We start from the raw sequence: 23,967 nt of genomic DNA, 5'->3' as shown, positions 1-23,967 counted from the left end.
TTGCTAAGTGGTAGTTGCAGCCTCCAGGGGGCATCAAATGGAAGGGGGGCACCAGAGAGAGAGAGCAGGAGCGCATCACTGCGGGTACTTGAATACACAGTCCCTTTCAGTTCTGCTGGCCTGCCCAGCTTTTACAGGATTTATGGTCTCTCACAGTAAGTCTCTCCCTGGTGTCAGCAAGGGGAGCTCTTCACAATGCAAGGAGCTCCAACAGTGCAGAGACTGGGGAGGCCAGTGAAGCAGCAATTATAATTCACCCTTGTGAAAGAATCCTGTAGAGCTTAGTCAGGATGAATTCAACAAAGTTCTAGAGAAATGTAACAGGACTCTAGAGAAGTTATCCTTAAAAACCTAAGGAAGTAATAGAGAACAAGACTATCGATCAGCGTTATGAACCTTACGTAGAATGCTGCAATATAAAGTTTCCTATACGATTGCTCAAAAAAACCTATAGAAGGGGTCTTGCTCTCAAATGCTACAGGACTTTTTTTTATTTTTTTTTTAAATAAAGAGGCAGTTGTGTCAGAGCCTGTTTAACAGAGAACTGCCTCTAGTCCCAATGGCTGGGTCATCACCTGCTCATTCTGAAAATCTTTAGCTTCCACCCAGCAATTGTCCAGTGTTGGATAGAAGGCAACTGGTTTTAAACACCCCATCCAAGGGTAACACTGCAACACTGAACACGAGCCAAAACTGGTGCAAGTCAGTCACATTTGGGCCAGGAGGACATGGGCTAGAGAGTCACTAAAAGTCAGCCACTTAGACACTGTGCAGAGTAAGGGACAGACCCCACATCATCTCCCTTTGTAAGTGGGAAATGCTTTGTTGTCCGGTGGGCTATTAAAAAACCATCACCAAACACACAAGCAGCCACATTATCACAAATGACAAGTTCAAGAACAACCAAACAGCCCAGAGGTCATAGGCAACTGGATCTGGCACAGCTCCAAGTACAGTGTGTTGCTGGGATCTGTTTATCTAGGGGAACATACTCTGTGCACTTCCTCAGTGACCTGCCAACAGCTGATAGCTCACACCAGCCCATAAACAACTCAGTCCAAATACCAGGGCAGTTATTTCTGCTAACTGAGCAGCAGCCAGAGCTGCCTGCCCTGCTGTAACTCTCCATCCCTTGCTATATTCAGCACTGATGCCTTCACATCCCTCACTTCCCCTCCCTTCTGCTTGTTTACTGAGAGGTACTTTTGCAATACCCTTGTGCTACACAAGCCAATCCAGCAGGGGAAGCTATATTTGACTGCTAATGCAATGGGAAGACACACATTTCTGTGCTCTTGTTTCAAGAGAGCAAAGAGCAAGCAAAGAGCCCCTCTCAACAAGATGGGAACCTCTCCCAAGGTCAGCTCTGCCCCTTGAGAGGTAGAGACGAGGGGCTGCCTCTTGTTAGGGTAGCAATACAGCATGCTGCTTCAACTGTATAGTGTTACACAGCACAACAGAAAGTCTAAAAGAGCTGGGGGGCCAGGACATGCTCACAGATATCTCCTTGGACAATCAAAGCTCCACTGCCATTTACTCTCCCCAGCCCAGAGAGAATGACCATTCTTGGTAATAATGCATGCTTACAAGGTCTAAACTCAATCACAGAACTTGCCAGAACCACCGTTACAATCCATAAAAGCCCAACAATTATAATCCAGAGCTGCCTCTCTCAAGAGACCACAGAAAGAGTCATCAGTGTTCCCCTGCCCTAGCAGCTCTCCCTCCACCTTGCAATTTGTAGTGATCAAGTCACTGTCACAAACAAAGGCTCCAAGACAGTGACCAAGCAAACACGGCTCCCTCATTGCACACCCAGCCACAGCAGTGAGGGGTAATACCTCATTCCGGATTTCCTGGCTCAATCCTTCTGCTTGGTCCAGCGGGAACCCAGACACCAGATCCATGGTCAGGACATGCTGGCTGCACAACTCATCCACTACATCAGGCACGTAAAAGAAAGGGTGATCCTTCAACAGCTCCCTGGGGACAGCAAGGAAAGGGTTAGGAGATTCCAAAGGAGGCAGTCACTTCTGCACTGTCACAAATACAAAGTCTCCTTACAAGCAGAGACCAGCTGCCTACAGGTCACACAAATGCCCTGCACTGGCACCGCCTGGGGTCCCCAGCTCCTGCAATGTGAGATAGGCAGAGAGGAATCCCTCACATTCAGCAGCAGAAACTACTCCAGCTGGTTCAAGCCACTGATGGCTCTGAAGGGAGACTCCATCTAATCCCAGCCAGGACTGTGGTTACTAGAAATGCTCGGAGCTCCCTGGAAATGGGGGATACACCAAGTTCCCTTTCCTCTGCCTGACAGAGTTCAGACTGCATGCAGAATCAAGGCTGGCAGTGAAGGCAGTAAGGGTGACACCTGCTGCCACTGGGGATGGAAGCATCTTGCTACTAGGAACTTCCCCCCAACAGGAGAGCACATGTGTAGCGCGGCAGGGTGCCTGGAGATGGTGCCCCCCTGCAGGGGTACCAACTAGGCACAGGGACTAAAGAGAGCAGGGAATGCAGGGGCAATTTTTAGAAAGAACCAGATGACATTGTCATGAGGGCACAAGCTTTCTAACCTTAGTTACCTCTGCCCCAAGGAGCCCAGATGGCCCCCTTGGCAAGTGCAGCGTAGATGGCAGAGCCAGCCAGCAGCAGGGGACCAAGGGGAAGAGGAGCTTGTCTCCCATCTTTCCCCCACATAAAACAGCCAGGCTGCGCTCACAGTGAGTGCACTCCACAGCAGGGCAGGTGGAGACAAGGGAAGCAGAGCTGTGCTCTGAGCATCAATCACCTGAACGGGCTGAGAAGTCTGAAGGGAGGCATTTACAGTGTCACCAAAGAATACGCACGCACTCCTACCACCAGGCCAAGAGTGCCCAGCAGGCAAAAGAGCAATTCAGTCCTGCCTCAACAGCTGGCAGGACCCCTCCCCAGGTGGCCAAACAGGCAGTTTCATCAATTGTGCCCTGGATGAGAGAGAGCAGCAGCTGCTGCCTTGCTCCTAGCTGGGCACCACTGGGTGTCCAACCAACAAAACCAGCTCCAGAAGCAAGGAGCTCCACTGGGCATGACTGGGAGCATTTTACACTCCTGCAGTTCTAAAGAACTACCCTTCCCCCCCCCCATGCCCACACATTGCCTGCCCCCGTGGCATGCACACCCAAGAACTTCTGGGAGTCAAGGTCACTGCAGCACCAGGACTGCAACTCCTAGCACCAGGAGTTAAATAATGGGGTCCCTCCTCCCAATATCATGCACCAAGGGGAGAAGCGTCAGAGGGCACCACTGTGAACGCACTTGAATTTCTTAGCACAGGCAGCTTCTCTCTTGTAATCACACTCCATGGCCAATTCTCTGCTCAAAACTTCAATCATGTGCTCATGAAACAGACCTAGAAACAGAATTGCAGAAGGAAGATCTTTAGGCAGTATCAGGCGTAGGAAATGCTTAGTGGTTCAACAAGGAGCAAGCCACTGGCGGAGAAGAGAACTTGCAAGGCAAACAGCTTGGAGCCAAGGCAACGCAGCCTCCCCAGGTGGCTCACATTTCTGATTCCATGCTTAATCACAGTGACCAAGTTTGGGTCACTCTCATTCCTCAGTCTCTGATCAGAAAAAGCAACTTGTGTTCACCAGGCCAGCGAGGGCTGGGATTGTACTGGGGGCCACATATGCAGGATCCCATTCCCCAGGTGCACAATGGGATAATTCCTCTCACTCAGCAGCAACCCTTTCCAATACACTTAGTAGCAGCATGTACAGAATCCCACCCAGGTCTTCAACTACTGCAGTGGTGGGGGTGGAGGGGGGGAGAAATACATATGCCCTTGTCGGGGATTACACATTTGTATTTCAGGTCAGGGGAAGGGTCTGACCATGGTTGTTTTTTTCCCTGCCATCTTCACCTCCATAGCTGGAGAGAGCAGGGAATGAGTACAGTTGCAGGACACGAAGAAGAGAATGGATTTTGCTGAACACTGGGATTTGTGATGGCAAATAATAGGCATTAAAGAGACACTCCATAAGCTAATGTCCACGCTGTGCACACACCGGCACAGGAAGTCACCAGAAGCAAGTTCTCTCAGGCACTGCTCAAGCCAGGCAAGAGTCCCAGCAGGTCCCCTCTGCACAAACAGGCAGAGAAAGGGGTGGCCTTGTACACTCCCTATTGATCACACATCCCACCCCTGACCCAGACACGGGACGGTTTCTACATGGGGCTCCCCAGCCAAATAGATATGATTATTGAAGCGTTAATGGCAAAACAGACCGATCAGGCAGAGATTCCACACCTGAAAGCTGGGCAGAGGGAGAGTTCCCTGTGCTTATGCTAGTGAAATGACTCATGCTTGTTGCACATGGGCGTGCAGCGCTCTATTCTGGAGCATGCAGCATTTCCACATGGAGTCCTCCTCCCAGGTGCTGCTGCTGCCTAGTCTAGATCAGCAGTTTCTCTGGAGAATGAAAAATCTGTGTCCAGAGACTACGAGTACCACATGTCATACCCCACCCAGAAAGCGCTTGATGGAATGTTCTCTTTTACATGATCTGCCTCTGTGGCTAAGGCTCTGATTGTGGGAGCACTAGGTTTCCGAAGGGCTCCACAGGGCCTGTTTTTGGCATAAGGGACCTAGGAAGGTCACCCCCTTAAATGAAGAGTTTGTTCCCACTCACAATCCATTTAGGGTGCTGGAAGAAAGTGACATGAAGGTCAGCTGAGCCTTTTTTTGGGTTACTATCCTAGAGGTCTGCTCAGACCTAGTTTTTAGCCACGCCACGGACTCAATCAGGTTGAGTCGTTTTTCAATCCAACTCAACCCTTCCCCTGTGAATCTGAGTCACTGCCACCACCTCCAGTTTGTGAGGTCAGAGCAACAGCAGATGCATGCTCTGCTCCTGATACCCACCGCCTTCTGCTGCACTGCATTCGCACTACGACACCTCCCCACGGACAGGAGGAGAAGAGCCAACCCAAGCCCCAAAACTCCTGGTTCTTTTTCCACCTGACCCAGACCGGGCATTTGTAGTTGGGTCCCACTGAGTTTGGGTCAGATTGCAGGGCTCTAAACCGTAGGCCTGCATAACTAAGATCTTAGCTGTGCCAACCACAACGAGGAGACAAGATCCATTATGTTTATGATGGTGCAGCACTGAACAGGTGGTGGGGAGAGGCGATGCAAAGAGGCCCAGCACAGATGCTGATTGTTAAGGAGGTGGCTACGTAACCAAGGAGAGGTACTAGTAGGGGTCTGAACCATCCCTCCTCCTCCCAACCTTGCCTCACGGGACCCTGCAGGATGTTTCTACCCTGGAAGGCTTCAGCCAGCACGCCGGTTACTTTACCTTCCGGGAGAACGTTGCTCATGCTCAGGACGGTCATCAGATTGCTAACATCGCTATTGATGCTCTGGGCTACACCAGGGTACTGCAGGGGAAGAAGGGCAAGGACATCAGTGAAAACAGACCATTCCAGGATTAGGGCACCTTTAGGCTACTGCAGGATTCTCTACCATAACCAGAATATCACTTACAATAGCCACCAATACCTCCCACCTCAAAAATATACCCAAGCAGAGCTTCCTATAAACACCAGAAGAGAGAAGACTCAACGATTAAGTTGTCCACTATGGACCTCGTTATGTATATCTATTACCTGGAAGGTGCTCAGATATATGACGATGGGCAACAGAACAAACCTCAGAGAGTTGTTAGATTCTACCCTAATCTCCCTACAAGTAAAATGACCGATTATGACTTTCTAACATAGGGATCCCAAGAGAAATAAATGCCCATGAGATACCAGACTCTCACTTCACTATTCTGCTGAGACACGGCAGATTGACTGCCCTGGAGACTGAAGCCCGTTGTTTATCCACAGAACAGAACTGCATGGAGAGCAGCAGGGTAACATAACCTGCCCTGCGTGCCGACGTGCTCCAACCCTGAACTGGCAAGAGATTGGATCAGTTTCCTCACCTGTTCAATATTTCACTTCTCTACACAGGACTGTCAAGAAGGGAGCCAATTCTACACTGTTTTTGTGATTTGAACACCTGTCAACTGAGAGTTGAAATGACACCATGATGGTAACTTTCCATCACTATTAACTTGGCCTGAATTCAAACAGATGCCCTAGAAATGAAAGGCTCTAGGTCAGATCACCAATCGTCTAAGCCAGCCAGTATCCATAAAATATCTCCTGCTTACAAAAGGAGCCCACAAACGACCAACCCAGGTGAAGACATAGATCACAGAGGGAAGCATCAAGACCTGCACACATGGCTTAAGATCTGTATCAACAGGACATTTAGCTCATCTAGATCAGTGGTTTTCAAACTTTTTTTCTGGCGACCCAGTTGAAGAAAATTATTGATGCCTATGACCCAACAGAGCTGGGGATGAGGGGTTTGGGGTGGGGGTGGGGGCTCAAGGCTGGGCAGGGGGTTGAGGGCTCTGGCTGTGGGGTGTGGGAGAGGCTAGGGCAGAGGGTTGGGGTGGGGGGATGAGGGTTCTGGCTGGGGATGAGGGGTTTGGAGTGTAAGAGGTGGCCTCAGGCAGAGGGTTGAGGTGCAGGGGTGGGGCCGGGAATAAGGGGTTGGGGTGTGGGAGGGGGCTCTGGGCTGGGGCAAGGGGTTGGGGTGTGGGAGGCGTCAGGGCTCTGGGCTGGGGGTGCAGGCTCTGGGGTGGGGTCAGGGATGAGGGGTTTGTGGTGCAGGAGGGGACTCTGGGTTTGTAGGGGCTCAGGGCTGGGGCAGGGGATTGGGGCGTAGGCTTACCTCCGGCCGTCAGTGGCACAGCTGGGGTGCAGAGGCAGGTTTCATGCCTGTCCTGGTGCTGTGCCCAAGGCAGGTCCGGCTCCTAGGCGGATGTGCCAAAGCAGTTCCACATGGCTCTCGCCTGCAGGCACCACACCCCCCAGCTCCCATGGGCTGGGAACTGGCCAACAGGAGTGCAGAGCCAGTGCTCGGGGGAGCATGCGGAGCCCCATGGCCCCCCTGCCTAGGAGCTGGACCTGCTGCTGGCCCCTTCCGGGGTGTCAAAATAGGTAGGGACTACTACTTTTTACTGGCCAACCACCAGGGTCCCTGGGTGCAACCCAGTGCCTTGCATTCCGCAACCCAGTACTGGGTTGCGACCCAAAGTTTGAAAACCACTGATCTAGATTACAAATGTACGACGCTGAAAGGCAGCGCTTCCAACGACAGACTTCGTTTATATTAGAAGCCCCAAATCTGTGTTAAAGTTGAAACTAGTTTGAACGTACACAGTTTGTGTTGCCCCTGTTGACTGTTTTAATTACTGACTGTTTTATTGTGCATAGGTAAACAATGTCATGTATTGTTCGGACAGACACTGTTCAAATGCATGAGAGCTGCGACATGGCTGAGGGCCTGCCATTTCAAATCTGACTCACAACCAGGCTGCCACAACAAGCCAAAGATTTTTAAAACAGCCACTGGGCACTAGTTGGGAGGACTCTTTTCATGGGGAAAGTCACCTAAAGGTGAATTCTGATCTATTCTTCAACTGTCCTACATACTATTAGGAATATACGAACCATCATTCCAGATCAGACCCACGGTCCACTAATCCAGTATTCTGTCTGACAACAGCCAGAACCACATTCCTCAGAGGAAGGTGCAAAAACACCCCACACCAGACTGAAGTGAGCTAGTCTGTCCCTTATGAAGATCTCATCCTAATCCCTAATAGCTAGAGACTGGTTTAAACCCTGGAACCTGTCCTTCCAATACTCTGTGCTTTACTGCGGAGGGAATTCTGCACCAAAAAATTTAAATTCTGCAAAATTCTGCATATTTTATTAGTCAAAACACCAAAACAATCATGCCAGTTTCAATTATTCTGGTAATTTATTTAAACTACAATACAATGGATGGAGAATGGGAGTGGGGAGCATTTGAGGAAATCCCCAACCCCTCTTTGTCTAATAGTAATGTAGCTAGTATTGACCTTTTATTTCTAGTTATTAGTCAACAAATATACACAGCCATATGCTCAGTATTATATTAGAGGCAACTGACGGCTGGGGAATCAAACTCAATTTATATTGGCTACTGACCATCTTCAGGAAGGTCAATAGTAAACAGCTACGGAACCACATTTTGATAGGAAAAATTTTCAGTCCAAAAATTTAGACCAGTTCTAATCACTAAAGTACCATAAGCATTTATATGGCCATACTGTCATTTACAATAAGGCTCCTTTACACCACTCTGGCAATGTAAAGGAGCCTTAAAACTTTTACACCCGTTTTATGCTCCTGCAGGAATTCACTAAGAATGTTGTTAGTGAAATGTTCCCAGTGGGAACAACTAAGCAGGCAGGCTACTACATTATGCTCTGCCTGAGGGGACAGAGTCCCTCCACACCAGATGCACTGCAATAGCAAGCCAGAGGGACAGTCTCTCATATTCAGTCACTTGCACACCCACCCAACACACTGATTTACATCTCTGCTGGCTGCTTTGTGCTGCCAGGGAGGAGAAAGCGACCGCTCTTGCGGCTTCCCTTTGCCTCCCCTCAGAAGTCATTTTTTCTGTGGGGAAGCAAAGAAATATGTGGACAACATAAATCCTGCACTCGCACAGTGACACAAAAGTGCTTGCACCTAATTAGCACAACCCTGGGCATGTATGTTATTCATATAACACTTCAAACCCCTCTTTCTATAGTAAATATGATACGTCTGTAGAGGGAAATGGAGCTGGAGGGGATTTAGGGCCTAAACAGGAGTTCATGGTGACCATCTTAGAGCCAAGAGAAACTGCAAACCCACCTGGATCTTCATGGCAACTTCTTTACCATTCTTCAAGCGTGCCAGGTGAACCTGGCCAATGGAAGCCGCAGCAAAGGGACGCTCTTCAAAGAACTCCAGTTTATCCCTCCAGTTGGGACCGAGGTCGTCGTTCAAAGTTTTCTAGTGACACAAAAAAATCAGGATAAAGGAAAGCTAGGATCTGAGCCGATGGAAACCACCTGGTTCCTCTGAGATGCGTGGCAAGGTCCACAGAGCCTCAGAGTCTGAAAGCCCTGTGCTTTCTAGATCATCTTTCCTCTGTAGCCACTGCAAATCTAGCCAGAGACATATCACAGCCTATCCCCAAATAAATTCAGTAAAATTCAGGCTCAAACCAAACAGGCACAGTCTTGCTCAATCTACAGAGACATGCAATGCAGTAGAGGGCCAAGATCTTAAAACAAAACACACAGCTACAGAAGGAGTTGGTTATCAGGGTATCAAGGCCTTTTATCTTCTTGTTTTTCACCATCTTCCAGAAAAAGAGGGGGGAGGCAGAGAAGAGGGTAAGGGGATATTCCCTCTTTATCATCATCATTCATCTTTTCTACCATGCTGCCAGTCTGAACAAAAGCAACGCAGGCACATGGCAGAAAATTGCTCTAGGGAGGTGCAGGATATAGAAAAGTACTTGTAATCTGCTCTTAACAGCATTCTGATACACTGTCAACCTGTTATTTCACTTTCCACTCCAAACACGTGTGGAATCTTACTTGGGTCAGAATCTTATGGGGAACAAACTATTCTCATGGGTTAATCTGCCTCAATCCCCTTTACTGTTCTTTATAGTTTAAAAAAAAAATGGCAAAAAACTCATTTACTTCATTTTAACCCTGCTTGAAAGTGGGTGAAACTTCACCTTGAAAAAGTTATAAGCTAAAATCTTCAGTTTGCCATATTGACATTCTCAACTTTCAACCACTGACTTTCCATGGGGCTGAGACACTTAAGTGTCTGAGTCACTTTTGAAAATGGGACTTAGATGCTTTTGGCAATTTAACCCACTCCTGCTTAGGAGAAGCTGGAAAAAGAAGCAAAGAAAAAAAAGCATAACAAATGGAAAATGTAATGTACATAAACAGCCCCAGTTACACCACCCTAGCTTGGCCGGGGGGGGGGGGGGGGAGGAGGAGGAGGAGGAGGAGAAGAGAAGGCATCCCCACACTAATACAGAGAATACTCAGCACAGTACTGAATGTCCCATGGATTGGTTTAAGTTACTGGAAAATAAAAGCTCGCTTAATCAAGCTTTGTAAAACCTTTCAGCTCCACTGGCTGCACCCATGTCTTATAAAAGTCAAAATATTTACTGAAAGAGTACTCTAAAAATACCAACCCTTGCCTTCACCTGGGGCAAGTCACAGGGTGTGTTTAGTCATACTCCTACACCCTCTTCCCCTGTTAAGTAGGACAGAATATTCCTCACCATCATTTGCTTTATTGGCATGAAGTCTGCACTCTGACGTACACGCTCAAAAATCTTCTGGAGATGAGGGTTGATGAAGGCGTTATCTGCCAAGAGAAAAGTACAAGCTGGTTAGAAAGAGCAAACTACACTCACAGAAACTCTCACTTATAAACATGCTTCTAATGACTAATATGCATATGGATCCACTTGGTCTCTGTCCCCCAAAGCCCTCTCTTGTCAATTACAACTCTTCAGGTGTACTGCTAGGTATAGAAACCAAGTCCAAGATTATATTGTCAGCATTATGATTCAAAATTCTTCCCAACGCTGAAAAAATTACCATTCTAGACTCCCCCACACGGAGCATTACATTTTGGAAGTTGGGTAACCAGTAGAAAAGACACCTGCACAAATCCTGGGGCAAGAGAAGTGGCAGGAGCAAAGGATGGTTGGGGACAGAAGAGCTGTGACAACACAGCTTGCATTTTGTCCCCATCACTCCAGACCAGAACAGAGTGACCATGACTGTGCTGCAACGTTGGAGAGGGATAACTCAGTGGTCTGAGCATTGGCCTGCTAAACCCAGGGTTGTGAGTTCAATCCTTGAGGGGGCCATTTAGGGATCTGGGGCAAAAATCTGTCTGGGGATTGGTCCTGCTTTGAGGAGGGGGTTGGACTAGATGACCTCCTGAGGTCCTTTCCAACCCCCTGATATTCTATGAACATGGCTGCAACAAAGAAACTGATCAGTACTGTACTTTTCCACACACCCTCCCCCATCACAGTCACAAACTGAAGCATAAACACTTGTAAGAATAAAATCTCTTGGCACACACTATATTCTACTATTGGTTTTCCAATGTTAGTCTGCTTTGTTCACTAAGATTCTGATGGAACATCAGCATGTTCTATGGCAATCCTGCTGCTACAAGAATGCAGGGAGGAATTATTTGTGGTGCTGCACCTCACTAAGAATTGTGATAGGGATAAATCCAAAACAATGAAATGGCATTTAACACAAAACACACAATGTACTGCACAGGTCTGTCCCCCACATGTCCAAAATTAGCACAACATTTGTATACAGATACAGTCACTATACCACAATGTGTACAATCTTAATTCTGGCTGATTGGGACTTCTCTACAGGATTGTGTGATACTAAAGATTAATACCCAGTCACACCCCAAGCACCAAATTCTGGCCGAGAAAATGAGATTCTATCTCTGTCACTTAGCGTGCACTCTCTTGGGGGAAGAGAGGTACTTCAGAGATAAGACACTAGCACACTTTCTCTATCAGATGCTGTACCAAATAATCCCTGCATCTCCTGAGATGTCTGTGCAGTAAGAGGACAGTGGTTCATCATACAACTGACACTGTTCCCAGCAGCTGTATGACTGGAGAGAGCTGGACATGCAACAGGTACTTCTAGTTCATTAGTTTTATAATCATTACTTATGTCCAAGAAATGCAAAAAAAATTGTACATTTGTCAATAAATATGTTCTAGTTGAGGTTGCTTGACAGCCACTGTCTTGTGGTAGCAGCATGGTGCTATCTGAACTAGCCAACAAAGATGCCAGCTCAGATATGGCTGCAGAGCAATCATAGAATAGAATCACAGAATATCAGGGTTGGAAGGGACCTCAGGAGGTCATCTAGTCCAACCCCCTGCTCAAAGCAGGACCAATTCCCAACTAAATCATCCCAGCCAGGGCTATGTCAAGCCTGACCTTAAAAACCTCTAAGGAAGGAGATTCCACCACCTCCCTAAGTAACCCATTCCAGTGCTTCACCACCCTCCTAAGGAAAAAAGTTTTTCCTAATATCCAACCTAAACCTCCCCCACTGCAACTTGAGACCATTACTCATTGTTCTGTCATCTGCTACCACTGAGAACAGTCTAGATCCATCCTCTTTGGAATCCCCTTTCAGGTAGTTGAAAGCAGCTATCAAATCCCCCCTCATTCTTCTCTTCTGCAGACTAAACAATCCCAGTTCCCTCAGCCTCTCCTCATAGGTCATGTGCTCCAGCCCCCTAATCATTTTGTTGCCCTCCACAGTGCCAGCAGTGAAGTCAGCAATACTGCAGGGAAAAGAACCATGTTACAATGTCAATAAATGTGCTGCTGAAAAAGGCTAAGCCGCTAAGTGGTGAACTGATGAGATTGTCCAGAAGCTAAACAACACAATTGTAAAGTCCAGCAATACAGGCTGGAAGACAAATTCACCCTTGGCAGAAGCAGCTCCAATCTCACTGACTTCAATGCATGCACTTGTGCTTGTGATTAATATGGTCCCAAGGTGCTCATTAATACATGTGCACACACACCCCAATCTAACAGCTCCTGCTAACTCAGCCAACTTCTAAAACCAGGGCCAGGAGATTTAAACAAGTGTGGTATACCAAGACACACCAAATGCAAGCTATTCTCCTGGGGATACCCAATGCTTTCCTGGGGGAGGGGGGGACAAGGAAAAAAGGCAGAGTAGCCCATACCTGTGACCTTGCCAGACCACAAGGTGGCAGGAATTGCACTAGTTCTGATGGCTCAGCAGCCAACCCAAGAATCAGATCCATCACAGGATGGTGGCACCTACGTTTTGCTACCACTGTCAGCAACGAAGTTACTGTAACTCTATCTTCCCCCAGAGTAACAATATAGCAACCACTCCATACAAGAAGTGAAGGGTTGAAAACCTACCATTAAAATGCCTGAAGGTCTATAAATATTAGAAAGACGACAAGGTAGTCTTTTATTGGACCAGCTTCTGTTGGTGAGACAAGCTGCAACAGATATGGCTACAACAACACTGCCTACAAGTATTAAAGATAATAATTAAGTCAACTAGTAAATGTTTAACTCTTATATTAGAAGGCAGGAAAGAGAAAGAAAATCCAAAATGCTTCTGCTCCTCAGATCTGGAAGTCAGCACCTGTTCTCTCTTGTCCCCATGATTTCAGAGCGCACACAGACCAATGGACTAAGCATTTGACCATTGAAACTCATTCTAACATACAAAGTATTTTAAGCGTATCCCCTCCAGCAAGTAATCTGGCTTCAGGACTATGCACTGAATCAAGGCTCACTCAACTCTGGACATTTGGATCACTGGCTGCACGAGGTGAAGGGCTAAAGAGTTCTTCCTGAAAAATGCACTAGAGCAGAGGTTGAGGAGGAAGATACCATTCCTTACTCCACTACCATCCTGGCACCTCTCCACACATCTGGCTTTGTTGGGCAACAAACTACAGAAGCAAGGTAGTGGGTTTCCTGAGGGTGAGGCAACTGAAAACAGATGGCAGCCTGCAAAAAACAATCAAACTGCTGCAGATAAGAGCTCAGAATGAGCCACTCTATAAAAATAGATTCTGTTTAGCATCACTTCTCTCCCCTGTCAGCCTGTGCACTGTTCAGAGGCCCTTTAAAATCTCCCCTGGCATTTCTGGAAGGTAAAGGTCAGGCAAAGGAAAAGCCCAGGAGGAACCGCCACCTCTCAGCTGGCTTTGTTAGCAATGTCTTCAACCTTTTGTTTGTTTTTTAAAAAGCCTCCAGCGGTTTTGTACAAGCTTATGGCTCATTCATGTACTAGAAAAGCCCAACTGAGAAGGAACCTGTAGAGAGACAAGGTAGGTGAGATCATAGCTTTTATTGGACCAACTTCTGTTGGTGAGAGACAAGCTTTTGAGCTACACAGAGCTCCTCTTCAGGCCACTGCCTGAAAGATGCAAGGACACTGCAGCACAGGGCTCCCTTCTCTGACTGCAGGTAGCCTTGTTCCCCAGAACCCTCCCCAAGCCATTACCCTTTCTGTTCAAATCTCTCCTAACACTAGCTCTTTCTCAAGCAAGTCAGCTATTTAATACAAACACAACATGTAATTCAGCACTCTGGAATTGCCCATCATCTTTTTGTTGTTTTGGCTCTATAGATCGGGAGCTCTTTGGGGAAGTGACCTTGGTCTTGCTATATTACTAGTTACGCAAAGTATCTAGCTCTCTTTTGGGGAGGGATAGCTCCGTGGTTTGAGCATTGGTTGTGAATTCAATCCTTGAGGGGGCCACTTAGGGATCTGGGGCAAAAATCAGTACTTGGTCCTGCTAGTGAAGGCAGGGGGCTGGACTCAATGACCTTTCAGGGTCCCTTCCAGTTCTATGAGATAGGTATATCTCCATATACTAACCTTGCAAGTCAACATCGGCAAAGTTCAAGCTGCAGCATAAAACTGACCAGCCGAGTGGCTCCATATTAGGAGCAATCAGTATCTCTCCAGTTTATTCAGTCAAAAGGACATCCTGAATTTTGTTTCCAGCTGATTTTAACTGATTCATTTCAGTTAACTCAAAGCCTTTCCCCTTGGGGAAAGATTCTAGAGGTTTAAATTGAATCATCTGTTTAATTTTTTCTGAGCTTTGTTTTGTCACTACTGAGAACTGACATACAGGCACCACTCATTCAGCTTCTGGCACTGTCTTTACAGCATAGAAGGAGTAAATACCAGTTAAAATACATTTAAAAGGAACAGTACTACTGATATTAAGATAGCAAGACAAGCATTTTAGGGACTGCTGTCAATTTAAACCAAAGCTGCTACAACTGTGGATCTGTCCAAATAAGACATCAAGTGACAGAACTGTCTGATTCCCTAGGAAAAACTCTTCCAATGTTTAATTACCTGCACTTAAAATGTAGAGCTTATTGGTAGTTTGAATTTGTCTACCTTTAACCTCCAGCCACAGATGTAATTATGCCTTTGTCTGCCCAAAAATGAAGAACCCACTGCTATCAAATCTTCTCCCCAAGTAGATCCCTCAGAGGTGATCTGAGCACAGTCTACGATCTAAACTGACTGGTAAACAGAAAATGAAAGGTTCTATTGTCCCACCAATCCAGTTCCCACTTTTCCACATTTTAACCCTATGGATACTGTTCTTCTAGAAACAATCAAAAGACTCTTACCCCCTTTGGCTTGTCAGCACTGCTCTGAGACAGATTTTGAACAGAGTATGTTCCAAGAAACTGATCTCATGGTGAAAATCTCTGTGGCTTCATTACCAATCCAGTCACCCAGAACTACCCAGCTTCAATATAGCAGATGTACATGTGAATATGCAGGAAGATACAGAGCAAAATAAAGGGTTTGGAGGAGGGCACCAGGCATTTGGTACATGGAGAGAAGTTAAATGAGGTCTCACTCACCCCTGCAGCAAAATGAAGACCGTTTCCCAGACACCGCATTAGCCAGGTGGAGGAACGTTCACTTTTCAATCACTCTTGCCAAGATGGGAATTCAGATTTCCCTACTACACCCAACTAGGTTTGGGGTCACCATCGGCAGCAGTCTCTCACCACCAGGAGAGTTCACAGGCCAGTGAATCATGTGAACAAGCCAGGCAGAACTACACAAACCATCACTGCACTAGATAGCACAATCTGTACCTTTGCACAGAACAAGGGTTTAGAGGCAGACTTTAAAGGCTTGCGTTGATTGCAGGACTGTGGTCTCACCTATCTTCTCTGTCTGGCGAGTAGGTTTTACTTGTTCAATTTGACCAAACTCAGTCTGTAACACTTGTGTTAAGTTTCAGGATTTGATTTTTGCCTTCACTCAGCCTCATGGTATAGAGCCATCTTATTTCAGGCCAATTGCAGAAGGTCTAACTAGGCTTCAGGTAGTTACTGGAGTTTGGCAGCCTATATGGGACTCAATGCCCGTTTACAATATAAACATTGTGGGAGGAGGATGGATGTGTGTACAGAGAAGGGTCCAACACCCACATTTCCTGCCACTTCAGGAAACCACAGGGAACTGAACTAATCAGAGTCAATTGTGCAATTTTGTAATCTTCATTCCCCTACGAGGAAACCGCTCAGTTAACCTGTCACCATTCACAGGAAGCCATTTGACTGACTGAGGACAGTTTGCTGTGCTGCTGGCTCGTTAATCGATCTCGATGTCCAGTCTCTCTTATTAGCAATGACTTCACATCCTTTCGGCCCTGACTACAGTAAGTGGATTGCCCCAGGTGAATTCACTAAATAAAAGCTGAGAAACACCAGAGACCTGTTACTTACCTTGAATGCTCAACATCTGTCCTAGCTTCAGTGCAGCTCCCCGCACTTTGCACAGAGTTCTCACAATTCTTTCTGCATTGGCCTCTGACAGGAAGGGGCTGGAATCCATAACTGCTTTCTTTCCTGAGGATGGGAAGAGAGATTAAAATGCTTTATGGATCCCAGTGTGATGGACTGTGCCAACAATGACCTCACCCCACCACATCATCCTATTTTACCCTACACCCCCTTCTCTCAAGAAATCAACATACCCATTTATCCTCAGCATAAGGCCATTCCCAGAACTCCTCAGAGAGGCAGCTTTGAGGCATGTGTGACAGTCAGGGTCCAGACACCCCGAGGGGAGAACAGGGGGTCTGAACCCCCAAAAGTAAGCAATTGTATCAACTGGTTGTATTGTGTATCAAAATATGTCAAGTACAGTCTTTTATGAAAGCCTGTAATGCTTTGAGCTTGCTGGTCATTATGAGGTTATACAGTTATGGTTATGAATGTATGCATGTAAATATATAAAGGAAACTGTAACTAACTGTGGTGCAACTATCTCACAACAAGGTGGTGAAGGAATCAGGCAGGGAAGTGTAATCTAAGCCCCAGCCAGTTGTTTACATGAAACCAACTTCAAGTACCCCTCCATTGTCCAGCCCAGAAAAAGATAATGGTTAACCACTAGTGTTGATGGAAAGAAAAAGACAAAATGGAATTCCCCTCTGAATAACCAGGAGTCACCATGCCAAGACAAAAAAATTATTTTAAAAGAACAGGCTTGTGAGATTTTGTATCCAGAAACTGAGGAGCAGCTTCTAAGCAGAGAACTGTTCCTGATTCCCTTTACAACAAAGGTCTTTGAACAGTTTCCCTGCATGCCAATAGGTAATTTATATTCAAAAAGATAATTTGTTTAATATGAAAGTGTAAAGCCTGAGGTTGCATCTTTATGTTTCTTTTCTGTGTAACTTGCATATGCTCTCCCTTATTATTTAATCTTTGAACCTGTGATTTTTCTATTAAATAAAACTTTATTTTTACCCCCAGCAGGTCTCCAGTGTGCAAACTGCATGGAGTGTGCATGGCAAAGTGAAACAACCACCAAGAGTTGTTTTCACACCTTCAGGGGTGACAAACCAGAGGGGAAAAGTCCAAGTGTCTGGTAGTTAAGAGCTTGGGGTAGATGGATTTGTGGAGACTTGGGACTGAAAGGACTATTGGGGGCAGCCTGCAAGGAGTAACTGAGCTGGCGGAAGCCAGGGTGAGACCTTGTACTTGTAGGCTGGCTACTGGAGTCAGGGCTGAGCCACAGCAGCACAGCATTAAGGCACCCAAAGTTACAAGGCAGGCAATGACAGAACTCCTTACTGGTCTGGGTGATCCCAAAACATCACAGGGTACAAGTGCGCAAAGGCAAATATGGGCCTTGTTAAAAAGTCCAGTGGTGCTTTATGAGACAGGCAAAGGCCACACCACAAAGCTGTGCCAATTCAGCAGCACCCTCACCAGCACACCTCCCCCTGATATTGCCATCCTGTAACAGAGCAGAGACACAGCTGGCATCCACTAGGACTAGTGAACAGCAGAGACTGTCAACCTTTTCTCTTCATTTGGGATCTAGACCAGGTTAGAACAAAATGCCTGTGCAAACTGATCCAATTATGCATCAGATACAACAGTAGAACAAGGTCTGTCCCCACCCTATATGATCAAGTAATTTGCAAGGGATGACAATATGTACATGCTTGCAGCTTTAACTTCTTTTCAGCTAAGAAAAACTGCATCTCTGTGGGGTTTGGTTAAGATGCTGTTATTGTGGTCACTCACTCAGTGATGTTCACTGCAAAGGATTCCTTAGTCAGCTGCCTGCTATCATTCCAGGTATTTGTGACTATGCAGGATGTTTCAGTTCCACCTACTTTTCAACCCAAGCTGCTTTTTATTTTAAGACTCCAAAATTCTTGAATTCATTTGATTCACTCTACAACATGCATTTTAATTCTACTGGAGATGTATTCCTCCATTCTTGGGCTGCTGGACAACAGAATGATGTAGGAAGAGGAATGTCTTCCTGCCACTATGGTGCCAGTTCCTTTACCCATTTACTTGTGGGGGCCAGCTTAGCCATCTCCTAACTGGGGACTCAAGTTTTAATTTCTGTCACTTCTACTGTGCTTTTTAAACAGAGCAACAGCTCAAGCTGGTTAAGACCTCACTGTTCTGTCTGAATTTAAGACCCATTCCTCAACAGATAAGCCAAATACTGCTGGTCTTACTCTCACAATTACACCAGTATTAAAGCATGTGGGATTAGGCCCAATGTCAACATGATTCACTTCCCCCACAGTGCAGGCAAAACCTGCTACTGGACAGGCTCAACTGCTGGTTCCTACAGGCACCTGTGACAAGCCTTCAGTTCGTTACAACTAGTTGCTACAAACCATAAGAACACGCCTCCTTTAAAGGGTGGGGGAGGAGAAGGAGGGGGAGATAGTGGCTTAAAGGCTCAAGTCACAATCCCCAAGTTTCCTTCCAGAGGCCAAAAGATGCTAAGAAGGAGCAGCTCTGTCTAAGACATCAAGACTGGGAACACAGGGTCAGCAATGGCTCCAGCCAGCCAAACTTGTCTACTTCCCTGAGAGCACTGCCACCTATCAGTGTGATGGACTGTGCCAACAAGGATCAAAGGGTAACCTACCACTCAAATCTCCTACACCCAAGCCACAGGCAGGTATGTTATAGTGAAGTACTGCAAGTCAAGTTTGTAACGTAGGGCTGTGCACAGAGCTAAAAAGCTCTGTGCATATCACTGCCTCTTCTCCCTGGGGATGAGTTGTTTGTTTAGACAACACTGACTGCACATGGAATGTGAACACACCACCACACCAATTTTGGACAGGAAGGGATTACATGAGGACACTGGTGGGAGAGAAGAGGGAGAAAACAGACTTACCAGCTGCTGAAGCCAAAATGGAGTAAAATGTACTCAGGGTACTATGTAATGAGAGCAGGTGATAGGCTTCTCCCCCAGTGCTGAGCAAAGGTAACTAGATGGAGGAGGGAACCTAGGCTGGCTGGAGGAGAGGTGAGATCCATACACGTTTGGCTGTTCCATAATGAACTCTACTGAGTTAATGTGGTTTGGTATGAACTTTTTCACTGGAGTGTCCAGTTTAAAAGAAGCTAGAACTGGGTCACAAACCTGCACCTGCTATCCAAATGCACAGGCACTTGCACAATCAGAGTCAGCTACTTTCCTTCACATAGCCCTGGTCAACATGCCTAAGGCCCACAAAGAGTGGCTTCTGAAGACAAAGGTACAAGTGGTCAGGATCAGAATTCCCCTTACGCCATGCATAATGTTGGCAGGCAACATGCTCATTGAAGGTGCCTGGCACTGCCCTCTTCTGGACTCTGCAGCTCCCACTTCCATTGGCTGTTTCTGCTGTTGCCACCTGAGGAGGCGAGGACTTCTTCAGCCCCCTGCCCCGACAGAGTAAGAGTGTGGGAGGGTGCATGCGTGGAGGACATGGAATGAAAGAGGAGCGACTAGAGGAGCAGATTGAACAGGAAAGAGAATAGAGTGGGGGAGGGGCAGAAACCAGGCTCAGGTTTAAATTGGGGCTCATGCAGTCATTTGTCGCATGCACAGGAAGAGTTAGAAGCGAACATTGCTAGGGATCCTGGTTTCAAGGAGTCTCTTCTGAAAGGCAGCAGGGTCTTCTGGACCTGCCCAATCCAATAGGATTTAGATTAGTTTTGAAGTTTTTTAAAATCTGCTTTCAAACAAATTTGAAATATCTCCCCCTTCCCTTCACCTCCCAAAGATCACTGGCTTTTGACTGTCCCTGCCAGAAAGCTCTTCTAAATCATCAGCCATGAGGGTAGGAAGGTAAATAATCCAGCACACAAATGGCTCAAAATACAATTGAGCCATGAAAACTGAATCATCCCTGTGTCTGTTTGAATCTCACCGTTTCCTATCATACACACACACACACCCCTTCTGCATACAGCAAGCTAAGAAAACAGTTAATGATTAAGGTGGTTCCAAGAAGCTAATAAACCCTAGTAGCTTAAAAACAACCTTATCAGGGAAAGAAAAATCCCCAACAATAACACTCCATTTCCTCCTGGCATGTTTTTCCCCAACAAAAAAAACCACACAAACACTAACCTGAACACAAGTCAGCCTTGTCATTAGCAATGAAGTGTTGCCTGTTTATGCACTGTGCTAAAAATGGACACAGCCCAGAAGGTGACTTGAAAAAGGGAGATCGTTTATGTGAACAGTAGGTGAAAGGGAATCATTGACACAACAAAAGGAAAAAAAATAGACTTAAAGGGATGATTGAATAAATTTCATGGAATACACCCCTCAAGCCAGTTCAGTTCATACATAAGCAAAATGGTAGAGGTAGTTAGCTCTTCTCAATGACAGAAATAATCCTTTACTCTTATACACAGCTTTTCATCTCTAGATCTCAAAGCATGTCAAAGATTGTGAGCATCTTCACCCTTGTTTCATAGATGGGAAAATGCAGAGGAAACTCTGGGGCAGAGACAGGAAGACAACATGGAGTCCGAGGTCCACACTCCCAGCCTTGTACTCCAACCACTAGACCACACAACTCCTCCAGAAGTTGACTGCTAAGCTTTTCTCTACGCAAGCCATGAGAGCACTTTCAAGAATTCTAAAACCACCATTCCAACACCAGAATTGGCCCAGCCTCCTCCAAATTTAAGTTGGTCTCAGCTGCATAACTGCTCTCAGTCTTGACGCACCCCAAACAATCTCTGCTGATTTTTTCCTTATAATTAAATTGTTATCCACTTTTAAAATCAAACTGTTCCCCCAGAGCAAGTCACTGCACAGAATGTTTTGGGGTTGTTGTTTTTGAGGACTGTCTGCTTTGCATCAGCTTTGGGACATGGGGACACAGCCTAGAACTTAGCTATGCTATCATTCCCTTCATTTTAAGGAGGGCGGCATTTCTAGAGACAAAATTCAGCTCACCACTGACTCTACCTGAGAAAAGCTGATTGCTAGCCTTTTAGGCAGAGAGCCACAACAGGCTCTTTGTTTGCCCAACACCTAGTACAATGAAGGCACCATTGTAATATTAAGCCATTAATAAAGTTAAAATTGACCTTGAAGATAAGGTCTCCTTTGCCAGCAATAGAGGGTATTTGTCTGGAGGTGGGGTTTCATTTTTTTTTATTCCTGAAAACTTTGTTCCAACACCTATGTCAGCCTTGTGCTTTAAATACACATTCTAAATAATACACACACTGTGCAGCGATAGTGAGACTGCTGCGAAGGTCAGTGGTGACCCAAGGGGCTATTTTTAATTTGCTATCTTGACAAAGACAGTGAAACTCATCCACGCTCCATACTGGAAATAACGTTATTCCATTTTTAGAAGAGCCAAGATTTTATTTATAAAGTGGTTCCCTTAAAGTTAAAAGGATTGCAGCATTAAAGCCTGGAGTCCCTCACTGTCTACTGCTATAACTAGCGTTTCAGCAGTGGAGAGCATCAGTATGGGCATCAGGAGGCAGATAGTGCATTTGTCAGCGCACGTTCACAGTTTGAGGGGAAAAGTGACTCCTTTGCTGAGTTCCCAGGCCCTACACATCCTAACCTACAACACACACACACACACACACACACACACACACACACACACAGAAAGAAAGGGATTGAGGAATATGTGAGAGATGGAACAGGGAAGAAGGGCTAAGAAACCAAGAACAGAGAAGGGTGTGAAAAAATAGAGAGTACAGCTCAGCTAAAGAGGTTAGCACAGCTCCTAAATCCATATTCTCAACTTGCGGACTGCAGGCCACTTGCATCCCAATCAGCACAGAGTTGCAGCCTATGGGATATCCTCTGGGCCATAAAAGTAGTACTGGATGAGGCCCACAATGGCAAATTGATTTAGTACAGTGGTTCTCAACCTATCAGAATGGGGGCAGAGATCATGTGTGACCCAAACACATGAAGTAAATGGACAGGGTTACTAGTGGTGGGAACATAACCAGATATGAACATAAAAAAGGGAAACAGACTGGTGGGTGGCAAGATCTTTAGCCCAAGCAGTACTGGCATCTGACCTGGAATCCAAGAAAACAGGTATGGAGACATTTTAGAGTCACTTTTCTGATCATTTATATTATATAGTTGTGCCTAGAGTCACAACCAGGACTGAGGTCCCATTTCACTGTGCACTGTGAAAGGTGAAAGGACTTCCTGAAAGTCACACAGCAGATCTATGGAAGAGCCAAGAGTAAAACCCAGATCTTCGGATGCCTGGTCCAAATGCCCTAATCACTAAGTATCGCCACCTTATTCTATCACTGCATTTTCCATCAAGGCCTGCTTAAGACACCCTCACAACTATCAGTACTTGGCTCGAACTACAGAGCAGGCTATGGACAGTCCATTTAGAATTTACAAGTAATCCAAGCAGAGTTTTGTAAAAAAAAATCTCAAGTGCAGTTTCTTCATACTGCAGAAATGTATCAATTTCTCTTTAAAAAAATCCCTTCCCCATCTCATTTTAAGGAACAGGTTCAAAGCTCATTATCTCCAGCAAGTTTCATAATTCTGCAGTGTTTATGTTTTCACTTTGGAAAGTGCCCAGCTAGCAGGTACCTGGCAAGGAGAAAAATATAAACAAACAGCAGTGCAATCCCTCCTCAGTTAAAGCTGGAGATAGTCTCCATCTCACAGCAGATAACAGCAACTTGACAGACAAGGTGTTGAGTGCTGCAAGCAAAAGCCTTCATGGATTCTGCAAGCCAAGCCAAGTTTGTTCACATATATTCCAGATAGTGCCGGTGTGCAATGTAGGTCAGAGCAACCAAAAACTAACCCTTGGAAGACAGATGTTGCTTCCACAGAGCATGGACTCTCAGGACTTTGCATGAGGCTTTGGTTTTTGATTTGTCGTGTTTTTTGTTTGCTTTTTAAAAAAACTTCATATAGAAAGGAAAGCAGGAGAGGATGCAATGAGAGATTTACAGATGACCACAGATGGAAAGTGAACACCATACTATCGGGAAATTTGCTATAGCCTGTCCACTCTGTCTCCAAGAGATTGGCCCATCATCACACTGTAGCATCAGCTGACTAGACAGGGATTCAATCTCAACACTCATCATCCTCGTAGGTCCAACCAGCATAGCAATATTGAGGGATATTAAAATGAAAAAAACAAAAAACAAAAAACACAGCCCTCACAGATTTAAATATGCACTTCAAATAAAAGCCTCTGAAGTAGGAGCACTTTGGCTTAATTTCCTGTGCTTATTCTACCAGTTAAGATGCTTAAGAGGAAACCAGCAGAGAGTGGGTTAAGTAGGAGGTCAGAACATATTGTGTATGCCAGGCAGAGCAGTAAGTGCCTCCTAGCAGGACAGAAAGGGATTTACACTGGGAAAGAAGCATTTACAGCATCATACTGATGTCACTACAGTCAATCACAGTAAGAACAATATAGTAGTGAGAGGTTTGCCCACTGTACCCAACACACTGATAGCATAGCAGATGCATTCAGTAGTACTGGAGTGGAGGAGAAATCCAGGCCTTTGTAACAGCACAGCATGGTGTGCCATATTGATGCGTCTATATGCAGCCTCTCCTGCTATAAGAGATACATTTCCCTCC

General features: G+C 46.0%; 1 protein-coding gene across 5 annotated transcripts in view; it reads right to left on the bottom strand.

Moving 5' to 3' along the window:
- The window catches only part of COQ8A (coenzyme Q8A), a 71,188-nt gene that overhangs the window by 5,758 nt on the left and 41,463 nt on the right, over positions 1-23,967 (bottom strand). For all 5 annotated transcript variants that reach the window (XM_039531221.1, XM_039531224.1, XM_039531222.1 and 2 more), the window contains exons 6-11: positions 16,308-16,430; positions 10,247-10,332; positions 8,800-8,940; positions 5,346-5,427; positions 3,301-3,394; positions 1,842-1,983 (exon numbers count right to left, since the gene is read on the bottom strand). In XM_039531221.1, the coding sequence (XP_039387155.1) occupies positions 1,842-1,983; positions 3,301-3,394; positions 5,346-5,427; positions 8,800-8,940; positions 10,247-10,332; positions 16,308-16,430 (668 nt within the window). The remainder of the gene's footprint in view (positions 1-1,841; positions 1,984-3,300; positions 3,395-5,345; positions 5,428-8,799; positions 8,941-10,246; positions 10,333-16,307; positions 16,431-23,967) is intronic.

The sequence above is a fragment of the Mauremys reevesii genome, linkage group 3 (genome assembly GCF_016161935.1).
Source record: "Mauremys reevesii isolate NIE-2019 linkage group 3, ASM1616193v1, whole genome shotgun sequence".
In the NCBI taxonomy this organism is placed as follows: Eukaryota; Metazoa; Chordata; order Testudines; family Geoemydidae; genus Mauremys; species Mauremys reevesii.
Note: the sequence above shows the minus strand (reverse complement) of the source record. Positions and strands in the feature narration are given on the sequence as shown.